Genomic DNA, 13,199 nt, shown 5'->3' with positions numbered 1-13,199 from the left:
GCTAGTCCGGATCTAGCTCCTAGAGTCCGTCGCCTACACTCCTAAACTCCCAGTACTCCGCCTCTCCGAGACTCCGTGGGCACATGTCAATTAATTGCGTTCAGGTTTAGCGTGACGGAGTTTCGGAGTCGTGGATCGGTGGGGCTGAGATAGGGCAGAAGGCCTCGCGGGTAGCCTATCACACTCCTCCTAGGGACTGACTCCGGAACTCCGTAAGCAAATGAATGGCATCATTCCTTGAAAAACACATTATTGACCATCAGAATTTGTGACTAACCGGAGACATATTTGGATATATAATTGCGGCTCTTTCAGCACATTAGGAATTTAAGACATCAAGTGAACGAGGTCCTTGGATTAACACTACTTCGCGATATATATATCTGGTCAGAAGTCGTGGTCCTTTCTCATGTTCGAGAAACATTTCACACACAAGTCAAGTCAATATGAATTCCAACGCAGACAGATACATCCCCTCAGAGTCTAGACTCTTCAAGCCGTTGAGAGTTGGCTCCTTCACGCTACAAAATCGCATCGTCTTCCCTCCTTTGACTCGTCTGCGCAGCGACGACGGCCATGTTCCTCTGCCGCTTATGCAGAAGTACTATGCCGACCGTGGCTCCTCACCCGGGACACTAGTTATCTCAGAAGCCACAGCAATTTCACACCTCGAAGAGGGCAATTGGAATAACCCCGGATTGGTCAGCGATATGCAAACCGAAGCCTGGCGCAAAATTATCGATGCTGTCCACGCCAACGGGTCCTTCTTTTTCCAGCAGATCTGGGCTATGGGACGGGCGTCTAATCCGGACCTACTGGCAGCACGAGGGTTCCCCTACAGATCCAGCAGTGCTGTGGCCATGAAGGGATCCGCAATTGTACCCAAGGCTATGACGGAAAACGAGATCTTGGAGACTATCCAAGATTTTGTCAACACAGCCAAGCGTGCGGTTTCAGCCGGTGCTGATGGCGTTGAGATACACTCTGCTCACGGTTATCTACTCGACCAGTTCCTCACGGCCAGTGTCAATCAGCGCACTGATAAATGGGGTGGCTCTATCGAAAACAGAGCTCGGTTAACTCTAGAAGTTGTCAAGGCTGTCGTCGGAGCTATCGGTGGTGAAAGGGTGGCTATTCGGTTTTCTCCATACGCTGGTTTCCAAGGGTCTGAGAAGACCGACTTTCGTGAGCTGTACACGTACCTCATCACGGAGCTCAAGAAGATGAATGTGAGGTTTGCCTACCTGTCTCTCGTCGAGGCAACTGGGGACCCTGGAGCCTTGATTTGGAACGACAAGAAGATTCATCAGGACAAGACACTGGATTTCATTCTCGAGGAATGGGACAACCTCTCACCGGTTATTGTTGCAGGTGGCTACCAGCCAGATACCGCAGCCCGCGCAGTCGAGGAACATTACCAAAAGTGGGACGTCATGGTCGCCTTTGGTCGCCATTTCATTGCCAATCCAGATTTGATCTTCAGGATTAAGAATGGTATCCCTCTAGCTCAGTACAACAGACCAACTTTCTACAACCACAAGCAATGGTTGGGCTACAATGACTATCCATTCAGCCAGGAATTTGTGGAGGCACACTCACATGCTGTGCATCCAATGATTGAGCAGAAGGAAGAGGCAGTTGTCGCATAGGAGTTAGGATCTGTCGTTTAGTCACGATGGTCCCGGAGTCCCTTGGCTTGATGGTTATATTTATAGACTTCCATAGAGCTTGATAAGCGCCTTAGGCCTTTGGAATTAATTATTTTTGGCTCTACTTTTTGATCTACTGTGTAAGTTGATGAACCCCAGATTTACTATAAGCAAACACGTGATTGTCATTGCTCGGTCAGCATTGGCCATTGGCCCATCGGTCGGGTTCTAGCCCGAGTGGAATCCATCCGGCTTACACATCTCACCACCACCACTCGTCTGAGCATGGTTCACTGGCGGGTGGCCTATTGACCTCGAATTGTGGGCTACCGCAATCGACATTTATTGATCTGCCATGCATTCATTTGCGCAAAACAGGATAGACAAGGCGAAGGCAGGCACTTCTACCAAACCCCTGCGGAAGCAAGTCCCACGCGCCTGCGACTGGTGTCGCGCGAGAAGGGCCAAGTGTGACAATGAACGCCCGTGTAGAGCCTGTATTCGAAGGAACGAGCCGTGCCTGCGGAGTGGGCCGGATGAGCCCAGAACACTACCACAGGCGATGAGGTATGGAATTTCGCTCGAAGCAGTGTGTGATTCCTTCATCTAATGGTATCATTATAGAGAGGTAGAAAGGCTAAAGGGGCACATTAACCAAATCGAAGATGAATTGCTCTGGTACAGAACCCAGTACCCGCCGAGCTCCATGACCAGCCCGCCGAGGGCGTCCAGTTCGCCTGGACAGACCTCTTCGGCTGGCCTAGCATGGTCGTCTAGTTGCACCAGCCATTCGCCCCCAGACATGCACATGTCGCAAAGGCCGACAGAAAGGGTCCACAATCGACATAGCCCTTGGGAGGGCATCGAGATCGGCACTGCTCGCTCTCCAAACGCGTCATGGTACGGGCCATCATCGCTCTTTTATTTCATTGGGCGCATGAATAGTTACTTGGGTACAATCCTCCAGCAGACCCAGAAATCTGATCAAATGGTTCTTCATGGATCCGCAACCACTCTACTAAACGGCACAACCGATAAAAATCCGCAAGACGACTCAGATCAACAAGTCGCCCTTTCCGCTGGGGATCCCTTTGCGGCAGGGGAACTCCTGAGCCCAACTCAAGAAGAGTACTTCCTCGATTTGTTTTGGAAATCTTACCATACATGTCTATTTCCTATCATTAATGAATCCGAATTTATGGACCACTACCGATCACTGTGGACAGCATCTGGAGACACAAGAAGGCCTTCTGCGCTCGTTGACATCGTCATTGCCTTGTGCATGCAGCATGGTATCTCACACTTAGCCCCTCAGCGACAAAAGCCCATCATCGATGGAGACGCCAGTGTCGCCGGCCATCGATACTTCCAACGTTGTCAGCAGCTAGTTACCTATCAGCTGGAAAGCCCCACAATCTCGACGGTACAATCTCTCATCTTGTGCTCCATATACTTATGCAACGGATCTTTCCAAAACATGTCAGCCACCTGGTGTGGCACGGCCGCTAGAGCAGCTTATGCCGCCGGGCTTCATGTTGCACCCTCGGACGCGGTATCGGAACCGGAACGCGAGTTGAGGAAGCGTGTGTGGTGGGCTCTTTATGGGCTTGACGCCAAAGTTGGCATAAAATTAGGTCGACCATTTCTCCTCCACCGCTCTCCTGCCGAACCCGGGCTCCCAGACGACCAACCTGAAGCTGCAAAGCAGTCCGGTTCTCATTTGCCTCATTTGGGCGAAAACAAAACCTGGCTCAGCTTTCACCTCTATAACTCGAAGTTGTTCATTGTTGCGCGGGAGATTTACGAGGCATTCTACGCACGAGAAGTGAACATTCCCCAAGGACAGTCCATTTGGGATGACCCCCAGGCTCTAGAGTCTCATGCCGAGTTCTTGCAGCTACATGCCAGAAGTCTAGACCAATGGGTAGATGAACTACCCCGTGCTCTCAAAACAAGCCGACAAGAGAATGGCATCCCCTTCTCCACAGATGGAACCAAAGTAGATATCGAGCCATTTGCGCCGGTATGGCTCCAGCGTCAACTCCTGAACCTGGAGCTTATGTATCACACTCTGTGTACTATCATCTATCGACCCTTCATCTCCTTTGTCCCGGGACCAGCTTCAAGTTTGGCAGAGCAGTTGGCCACAAAATGCGCTCTCCATGCCATGGCACTCATCAACATACTGCATCAAACGCTGTCAACAACAACTCTCCTGACTGGTTGGCATGAGGCTTTCCAATGGCAGTGGAATGCATCCATGACCATTGTTGGTTTTGTACTGGCTTATCCGCGTGGTGCGCTGACACCCGAAGCCATCAAAGCGGTAGACCTGTCTATAACCGTCTGCGAAATATTTGGAGAGCGCTTCTCCGTTGCGACCAGCGCTGCCAGTATCTTACGGAGCCTCGGCCCCAAGATCAACTTTCTGCTGCAGTATCATTCGGACACGCACACAGCAGTACACGATCATCAGATTGAACAGGGAAATGTCACCGATGGTTTAACAAAGTCGGCAGCTAGTACAGAATGGCTTGATGCTATCATGGCTGGGGCTCCTGGATTTGATGCTTCTTTCATGATGCCGATGCAAGACATGTTTCAGATGGCTCATTCGATCGAGCAGTGGAGTGCCTTGGATAACCTATTCCCAAATATGGAAGGTGATCTGTGGAGCTTGCAGGGTTTAGGGAGCTGATGGAATTACTGATGGAGAGAATGCGCAAGGGGCTTTCCATGCTTTTCTTTCTGCCTACGCAGGACCGATCAAGGCATGATAGCTACCTAAGTATGGTATGGTTGGTGCGCGAGTATGATGGATGACCTACTAGCCTCTATCTATCAAACCGATTGTTCGAATGTTGGCCGTGGAGTACCTCTCTTTGTCCTGATAAAGTAATGATTAAAGATCTTGATGTATCATTGATATTTATGCTATTGTGTCTCGACTCATAGACTCTAGACATGCGGTTTAGTTAGTCGGCCCTAGATATATGGGTTTGATATGGAATGGAAGAATCGCCTGGAATCATCGTGCATGCCAGTTGGTCAATTGAGAGTACCTGTTATTATCTTGACCGCCAGAGTGTTCTGGTTTTCAGCAGCAAGGGCATGGCGTTTCTACCACATGAACAAATGCAACATTTGGTTGCGTTCATGTCCGTGTTGTCATGGCCTATATTGGGTGATCACGGCGCCAAATTCTCCGTTGCTTCGTGAAATGAGAAAACCGTACTGAGTTGGACAGATACGAGCATTGAGGTTAATTCATTAGCATGCGGAGCCATGTGCCGGTAAGACCAACACACGTATAGTAGGCCTCTTATGATGGCCCCGAGCGTTCGCCAAAAAGATAAGATGGAAGGTAATACAACCAAGAAGGCAACTCCGAGATACTTCAGGGATTGTTGACATGGCGTGTACCCGGGTGGAACACCACATTCGGGCATGCACATGTCCAGTGGAGCAAGCAGCACGATGCGAGGGCCCGCATCGATGCGGACACGGCCCACCGATGCGCATGCAGTGCAGCCTTTGGTGTCCCGGGGAGCAAGCCCTAATATGCACGGATCTCTCTAGGGCCGAAGGGACAGGGAAGTGGATGTCGCATTAGCTGCAGATGGTATGCACCCCGGCCACGGGGTTCCATTGGACGACGCGCTCTGCTGCATCCTCAGACGTTTCCTCTAGCCGGCCAATCCGTGGCGGCTGACCGGATACGGGGCCGCAGACCCCCCCAACTTTCGAATCCCCCAAGGCGAATGTGTCGCCCACCATTTGTCACCTAGCACCAGCATGTGCGTAAATCGGTGCGGGAGTGTCCGTTGACTTGGAGATCACGGGACCTTGTGAGCCCGGCGCTGTGGGAAAGTGCATGCGGGTCTGAAATTCAATTTCAACGTTGAAGCACGCGGTTCCGAAGGACATGGGGCAACAAAATGACCCAAAAATGGGACCAAATTGTCTGGAATGACTCAAAACAACACGTTTGGCAGCTGCGCCGTTGGGTACGAACCACGCCTGAGATCTCCTCTTGTTTTCGGACAGATCCTGGGTACCTGGGTCAAAGTCTGGTACACCAAGGGCAGACTAGGGAATTCCGGCCGAATGACTGGGGGCCGAGAGGCAAAAACGCAGGGGGGCTTGGAGAATTCATTCGAGGGCTCCAGTGCTGATGCGACCAGCTCGCCGCATGAAAGAACCGATCCCCCCAGCAATTGCGTCCCATTGAGGCTGCTGGCCATCCTTGTCCAGGGATGTTGAGTTGGCCATGTCATGGATCGTCTGTCTCATTCCAAGCCGCGGACGTAATGGGGCAGCAAACCCGACGATCTGGTGCCCGATTGACGAGTCTCTCCCTAGGAGAATCGGAAACATGGATGCACTGTCAACCCATCCCGGACAAAGATCGATGTCCGTTGATTCTTGGGGATGAAAATAGCATCTAGGCCTCTGGGAGGAGCCAGTCTGATATTCGCGCTTGGTGTCCTCTCGTTCTCGGATCCACCCCAGTCAAGCCCCGAGTGCCAGGACTCGACATGGAGGACCAAAAGCAACGCGCCACGTCAGAGTCCTGAGCTCTGGGTGCAGCTGCATGCGGTTCAGCAAGATGTGGAAGGAGTCACGATTCTTGCCCGGCGAGGAACGCCGCGCAGCGACGATACCCTATCATTTCTGTAGGCGATGGTGATGAACCATACACATGAGCGAAAACAGATGCAGGATTCCTCCTCTGCAGGTGCAAGTGATCAGCTGAATGAAAATGGATCTATCTCGCTCAGATTATTTTTCGGCCGGGCGAGACAAGAGTCAATTCGGTGGCTCATGTTGACGAATAGGGTAAGTGTCGGTGATGCGGGCCTCGGTGACGCGACTATTGCCACTCGCGTGCCAATCCATTGGCTCTCAGGCACGACGCGGAAGGGTGCCGTAGGTGTGGAACGGGGATCATAGCTGAATTCTGATACCCCTGCGAATTCAAAGCTCGACAGGAGAAAGTGGGTGAGAGGGGATCAACAAGGTATGGTCGCAGCACCGTACGCGGAGGTCAGGGCAGTAGGCCCGGTGAGAAAAGCCGCAAAGTATCCAGGAGTGTGCAGATGCGGTCACACATACGAAAATATTGGATAGCAATTTCCGTCACCGAGGGGTGTGGCTTCAATCCGAGTCGAAGTCTATGGCCAGGTCATGTGGTTGAACCAATCAGTGGCCATTGCCTTGGAGAAAACATGGGATTATCGAACATTCATTTCGGGTAGACAGGGGGAACGTGCAGGCAGTCCCCACGCACTCGCAACAATAGTGCCTTCTGCTCTGCATGGAAACCAGGTAACCCTTGGCTGGATAGCACCGAGGATTGCATCAGAGTGACAGCTGGCAAACGCCAACAGCCCTCCATGAGGGTCCGGCTTCATGCGAACGGCATCCACATCAAGGCGGGGAAGGGGATTGACGGCGACATGACTGCAGTGGTCGGATTGCAGAGACGGAGAGAACGGTAGCCATGCATTGCGGGATTTTCTCTTGCTGGTGCATCCCGCGGAGGTAAGGCATTGCCACAGCAAGAAGCTGCATGCATTGATGAAGCAATCGTTTGATCCTGATAGTCCCATTCCAGATGTCCTGGGCATCGCACGGTCTCCACCACCCGGAGAACTGCTGACAGCCAACCGGATCGACTATCAAGGAAATAAGATGTGGATTCTAGTGACCGAGGACCCATGGATGATAAGCCATCACACAGTGGCGAGCGTCGATCAACAATCCGATGACACGAAAATCGGGGAGCCAGACCGTGGCATGACAATCATGTCCGAAACATAAATAGAGGAGTTGAGTCCCTCAACGGCTGAAGGCGTTTTCTCAATCAACCCCAGTTTCAAACTGCAAGCATCAGACGATCAATTGAGGTCAATAGATATTCTTCCAAAAAAAAGTTGAAATCAAAAGCTGTTTCAACTTGGGTGAACACGCCCAATTCGTTGGCCATCTTGATCAGAGGGGTAGTCGACATTGCCAACTCGAGTTTGACAGTCAGGTACCACCAATAGCGCTCGTGATACAGGCTGAAACAACGACCGTACCTGTGAGCCAGTAAGTTTTTTTAGTTTTTTTTTTTTGGATCGGCGGTATCAGATGGAGTAGCGTTAACAGATCTGATAGGCATGTGTTTTTACAACCAGAAACGATATGCCTGTGGAGACTGGAGCTGGACGAGCTTTGCTCACCGGTGCAATTACGAATATCGTACGGGCGAAACATGCGGCATGAGGCTAGTCAATATGACTGAGAACGACAACAGCAAGTGTCGGCTCTGTGAGAAGATCGAGACCAAATTTCGCCGTCGTAGCGCCGAGCTTGACCGGCTGGATCGGTGGAAACGCGAGGGGGCCACGCTGATAGCCTCGATGGATCGATCTCTGAAGCTCATCAAAGACCTGGATACCGAGATCCGCTCACTGCAGAGGGAGCGCGAGGATCGGAGGAGCACTCTCACGAGATAGGACGGCCTCTGGATTTGCTTTGGTTTTCGGAATTATGATGTTTGCTTTTTTTCTTTTTCTTGCTGTTTCTCCTTCTGGAGATATTTCCAAGGATTTCCATGTTTCACCGTTCCACGATTTGTGACTTCTTATTCGAGTCGGGTCTTTGCAACACTAGGGCAGGATAGCACCCCTTCGAGGGGAAATGACGAAAAGTCTCATTGGTCGAGTTCCTGAAATTCCCTGATTGATAGGCTGTAATTGTCCTTACTGGTAAGATTCCGCTGACAGGAGAGGCTGCGGGATGGAACACGCCTATGCTAAGCGCCCCGGGGTCTTGGGTGAGCGGTTCGCTGAGACGGTCTCAATCGCATGGTAGAGGGGCACAGTCTCCGCAATTGAAGAGAACGGAGAAGATCTGAAACACAGAAGAGTTGGGCTACCAACCATTCGATTTTTCGTGGGGAGCAATCCCAATATTCGTTAGGGCAAAGGGGGAGAGCACCAGAGGACGGACGATGCCCCTCCATAATGGGAGCCGACACGTGACCAGACAGCGGTGTATGAGAATCAAACAATGACATTAGCGTCTATGGTCTGTCCTAATTGCAAGTCTAGGAATCGGAGAATTAAATATCAGTCGCTGCGTCGATCATCGCCAACAAACTACGGATTCCACCCGAGGGCTGACCGGGGTCACAAGCCATTCAGGTCCCCATAGATACGTGGACATGCCTGTGTGCAGCGGTGGAAATTAAACTCGTCGAATGGGCTACCCAAGACAACAATTGAATTGAAGACCAGGACAAGTGGGCACATGCCACGTCACGGAGGGTGCAGGAGACGGATGGTGGGAGAAAACCAGTTCGATTTCAAGTATCTGAAACAGAAGAAAGAGCGCAGAAAAGACCCGGTCTATTTTATGTCGCCCGCCTCCGGCTCATCATCGACCTTGGCAAGTCCTTGGTCCCGCAGCAGGGCGTCAATCTCATCGGCGGTCCATAGGTGGTGGTAGATCTTCCCATCCTTGGTCCTTCCCACTGTTGCAAACTCGACTGGGAGGGGATGGTCAGTAAGTATATGAACATAGACGGGAAAGGAGATACACTCACTCTTTTCGCTGCTCAGCTTTGTCGAGTCCATCGTCTTGCTCAGAACCTTGACCGCCATGGCACACGCCTCCTTCAAATCGCAATCCTCCTTGTAATCCTGCTTGAGGAGACTCTGCGCACTGGCATTGTTGGCGCCCACACTCGTCGCCTTCCATCCACCGTAATTCCCGCTCGGGTTGCTCTGGTACAGCTGGAACTGGCGGAGGTGGTCGTACCCGGCATAGATGAATGACACACCGAACGGACGGAGACCACCGTGCTGGGTGTAGCCTTGCTTCAGGTCGCACAGCCGCCGGACGAGCTGCTCGCAGGGGATGTCTTCGTTGTAAGTGATGAGGTAGCGCTGGGCGTTTTGGCGGGCGTAGTTGATCAGGATATTGGCGTCAGCATTCATGCCCGCGACGGCGCAGATCATGTTACTGTTAGATATTAGTGAACCATACCACACATTAGAAAGGGGAGGGGAAGGGAGGCAGGCGTACTCATTGATGGTGTAGAGCTTCTCGGCGGAGGTGTCCTGCTCCAAGAGCTTGCTGGTCACCTTCCTCTCGGCCGCGAGCACAATTCCGTCCTTGGCAAGAATCCCCAGGGCTGTACCGGCGTGGGAGATGGCTTCGAGCGCATATTCGACTTGGTACAATCGCCCCTCTGGAGAGAAGATGGTAGTCTGGTGGCATCAGTTAGCTGGAGCTGTTGGGGAGCGACGGGATGACGGAATGGCACACCCGTGAATCATATCTCCGAGACATGGTGCATGAAACAGAAGAAGGGGATAGAGAGAAGGATTATAATAGCTAGAACACGAGGGTCGAGGGAAGGTTGAGGGAAGGTTGAGGGATGATGGTTGGGAAGACTAGAAGCTCCGGCAGCAAGACCAGGCAGCTCGCCCTCGCGCGTCCTTTGTCACGTGATCTCTCACGATGTCGATTGGTGTCGAATTCACATTGTAGACACTTGACTTACTCTCCCACCACCCATTGACCATGCTCAAGTCGACCTATACTCCTCCTCCCCCTTTACCCCCAGGCTGGTCGGAGCATCGCGCTCCTTCAGGTGAGTTTACGTCCATTGTTTCCCTCCACATGGCATTCTCTAACTCCCCGCCGCAGGGCACTTGTACTATTATAATTCCACCACAAAGCAGTCGACATATACCCGCCCACAAGTGCAGGCTCCTCAACCTCCTGTGACCGCTCCAGATGTTTCTCAGCCCGCACCATCCTTTGCGCCCGAGACCCTGCCACCTTTTTCCTCAACGCCGTACGGGCCCGCAGGCTCCGATCCCACACAATTTGGAGTGCCGCAGCATGGCCGTGGTCGAGGAGGGTTTCGTGGCGGAAAGGGCTATCAGGACCGGGGGCGACGGGGCCCTGAAGACAGGCCAAAGTCGAAGCATTCCATTCCGGACTGTGCGCCATGGCTACTGGTGAAAACCAAGCTTGGCCGGCGGTTTGTTCATAACCCGGAAACCAACGAGAGCTTTTGGAAGATTCCCCAAGAGGTGCTGAAGGGGGTGGTTGAATATGACCGTCTGGAGCGTGAGAAGCAAGAAAGAAACGAACGAGGCGAGAAACCTGAGGAACAAATCCCAGCTACAGAACAGATGACAACTGCTCCGCAAAAGGAGGAAATTGCATCTGCGGAACCTGATGCCGCTGTTGAGGGCGCTGAGGGTATTTACGACAGCGACGAATACGAGGAGGTTGAGGTGACGGACAGTGAAGGGGAAGGCGACCAACCGTCAAAACGTGCCCGGACCGAGAGCGAAGGTGCCCAAGACCAGCCGGTAGAGTTCACCGAGGCGGACCTGGAATACCAATTGGCTGCCATGGGTGAAGAATATGGGTTGGATCCAGAAGAATATGGCGAGCCCGGGGAAGATTGGGAAGAAGGCGCAGAGGGTCTTGCATTGACCGATGCTGATGCGGAGGCGCTCTTCCGGGATCTACTCGACGACTATAACATTAATCCATTCACGCCATGGGAAAGCATCATTGAAGAAGGCCGCATATTTGATGATAGCAGATACACCGCGCCTCAGAACATGAAGGCACGGCGCGAGATTTTCTCCAATTGGAGCCGGGACCGAATCCAAGAAGTCAAAGAACGCAAAGAGAAGCAGGAGAAACAAGACCCGCGCGTCAAGTACCTGGCTTTCTTGCAGGAATACGCCACGCCCAAGCTGTACTGGCCCGAGTTCAAGCGCAAGTACAGAAAGGAGTCGGAGATGAAGGACACCCAGCTCTCCGACAAGGACCGCGAGAAATTCTACCGCGACTACATTTCACGGCTCAAGCAACCCGAAAGTAACCGCAAGTCGGACCTTTCAGCTCTCCTCAAATCCGTCCCGCTTCATGCCTTGAATCGCTCGTCCAATCTGGAGGCCCTACCGACCTCAATCATCACGGACATTCGTTACATCGCCCTTGCGCCGAAAGTGCGCAACCCATTAATCGAGGCCTTCATATCCACTCTCCCTCCCGCACCCGAGGAGAAATTGACTGCGGAGCAGCAAGCCGAGCTTGATCGGAGACGAGTCGAACGCGAGAAGCGTGAGAAGGCTCTGGTGGACCGAGAGAGGCGGGTGGACGAAGAGAAACGGCGTCAGCGTGGTGATCTGCTTCGGGGCAAGCACCTCTTACGAGAAGGCGAGGCCGAAATCGAAGAGGCGATGCGAGTCGGCAAAGACGGACTCCGGAGCTACATGGAGATCGACGAGGGGGCCGGAGATGAAAAGCCGTGATGAACACCAAACATGTACACTACTTTATTAGACGGACAAATAATCTGGAGAGGAAACAGTTCATTCAATTTCCTGAGGGTATCACAGTAGACCAAGAGAGAGAAAAATGTTCATCTCATCATCATTTGAAGCGCCAATCATCCCAGTCCTCATCCACATCCTCGTCACTGTCACTATCACTCTCAGCAGAGGCCATATCCTGGTCCTGCTGCGGGGGTATGCGATTCCGGCCCTCAACAAGCTTCTGCCGCAGTTCCTCCCGCTTATGCTTCATACTCTGCACGCGCACTTCCAACTCCTCCATCTGGTCAAACTCCTCTTCCAACATCCGCGCCGCATCCTCGCGCTCGCCCTCCAGCTCGGCTTCACGTGCTCTCGTCGCACTCATCTCTTTCTGCCGATCTTCCTGCGCAGCCAGCTCCTCCGCCATCACCGGTGCTGCTGAGATAGTGGCTTCTGCTGAGATTGCAGCCGGCACCGTTCGCGTCGGGGCGGCGACCTCGCGCTCAAAGGCCGCCCATTCGTCTTCGTCGACTGCCGCTGATGAAATCTGCTGTTGCGCGGGCTCGGCAGTCGCCATCGGAGTCATTTGTTGCGGTTCTGCCACCGACAGAGGACCGGTCATTTCTTCGTCTTCGTCTATGGGAGTCTCGCGGCCAGCAACATCCGCCTCTTCTTCTTCTGAGTCTCCTTCTTGGGCACTGGGCGGCTGCGGATTTGGAGTGTTTGATGTAGAATGAACAGCATCGAGGGCTGTGCTGCGCATCTTCTTGCGCATGTGCCCATCGCCGCTGTCGACTTTGCGCTTCTTGCTGATTCGGTTGCCTGCGGTGTTGGGCTGCGATGTGCCTTTGCGGGTAGCTAGTTCATTGCGGAGGAGCGAGCGGACGTCCGCCATGGTGAGCACGATCGTAGGAAACGTTGTATTGTTGATTAGAAGCAGATAGTCGATTAGAAAGTGGGCTGTACAGGTCGGTTGCCAGTGGGGGAGATATGAATAACAAGCTCGATGATGGCACAGGTCCGTTTCAGCCGCGAGTGGCTGGTGTGGCATGGCAAGGCGGTGGCAAAACAGCATGTTATCACGTGATGCTGCCATAACTAACGCACGAGTCCCGTCCGTCCGTTCCTGCTCAACTCTCCATCTTCATTCATCCTTCACCCACTCTCGCCAACACCATCAACCTTCACCAATCTGCTTGAGCGGTCGTGT

The 13,199-nt window shown here is 52.7% G+C and overlaps 6 protein-coding genes across 6 annotated transcripts; 4 read left to right on the top strand and 2 right to left on the bottom strand.

Annotated features, from left to right (window-relative positions):
• Positions 1 to 446: 446 nt before the first annotated feature.
• Positions 447 to 1,649, top strand: PFLUO_LOCUS2552 (uncharacterized protein; the record flags this gene model as incomplete). Its single annotated transcript, XM_073779705.1, has 1 exon — positions 447 to 1,649. The coding sequence occupies one exon, from the start codon at positions 447 to 449 to the stop codon at positions 1,647 to 1,649; it is 1,203 nt and encodes a 400-aa protein (XP_073636633.1).
• Positions 1,650 to 3,126: 1,477 nt separating this feature from the next.
• PFLUO_LOCUS2551 (uncharacterized protein) lies at positions 3,127 to 4,347 on the top strand (the record flags this gene model as incomplete). Its single annotated transcript, XM_073779704.1, has 1 exon — positions 3,127 to 4,347. The coding sequence occupies one exon, from the start codon at positions 3,127 to 3,129 to the stop codon at positions 4,345 to 4,347; it is 1,221 nt and encodes a 406-aa protein (XP_073636632.1).
• A 3,583-nt stretch (positions 4,348 to 7,930) lies between these two features.
• On the top strand, positions 7,931 to 8,152 carry PFLUO_LOCUS2550 (uncharacterized protein; the record flags this gene model as incomplete). Its single annotated transcript, XM_073779703.1, has 1 exon — positions 7,931 to 8,152. The coding sequence occupies one exon, from the start codon at positions 7,931 to 7,933 to the stop codon at positions 8,150 to 8,152; it is 222 nt and encodes a 73-aa protein (XP_073636631.1).
• An 894-nt stretch (positions 8,153 to 9,046) lies between these two features.
• Positions 9,047 to 9,992, bottom strand: PFLUO_LOCUS2549 (Proteasome subunit alpha type-3; the record flags this gene model as incomplete). The annotated part of the gene is made up of 4 exons (XM_073779702.1): positions 9,047 to 9,186; positions 9,244 to 9,662; positions 9,726 to 9,910; positions 9,969 to 9,992. 4 exons carry the CDS (start codon positions 9,990 to 9,992, stop codon positions 9,047 to 9,049), a joined length of 768 nt encoding a protein of 255 aa, XP_073636630.1.
• A 234-nt stretch (positions 9,993 to 10,226) lies between these two features.
• Positions 10,227 to 11,986, top strand: PFLUO_LOCUS2548 (uncharacterized protein; the record flags this gene model as incomplete). Its single annotated transcript, XM_073779701.1, has 2 exons — positions 10,227 to 10,296; positions 10,353 to 11,986. The coding sequence occupies 2 exons, from the start codon at positions 10,227 to 10,229 to the stop codon at positions 11,984 to 11,986; spliced, it is 1,704 nt and encodes a 567-aa protein (XP_073636629.1).
• A 121-nt stretch (positions 11,987 to 12,107) lies between these two features.
• PFLUO_LOCUS2547 (uncharacterized protein) lies at positions 12,108 to 12,884 on the bottom strand (the record flags this gene model as incomplete). Its single annotated transcript, XM_073779699.1, has 1 exon — positions 12,108 to 12,884. One exon carries the CDS (start codon positions 12,882 to 12,884, stop codon positions 12,108 to 12,110), a length of 777 nt encoding a protein of 258 aa, XP_073636628.1.
• Between the last annotated feature and the right edge of the window lie 315 nt (positions 12,885 to 13,199).

The sequence above is a fragment of the Penicillium psychrofluorescens genome (genome assembly GCF_964197705.1).
Source record: "Penicillium psychrofluorescens genome assembly, chromosome: 2".
NCBI classification, from domain to species: domain Eukaryota; kingdom Fungi; phylum Ascomycota; class Eurotiomycetes; order Eurotiales; family Aspergillaceae; genus Penicillium; species Penicillium psychrofluorescens.
This window is presented reverse-complemented; position numbering and strand designations above follow the sequence as displayed.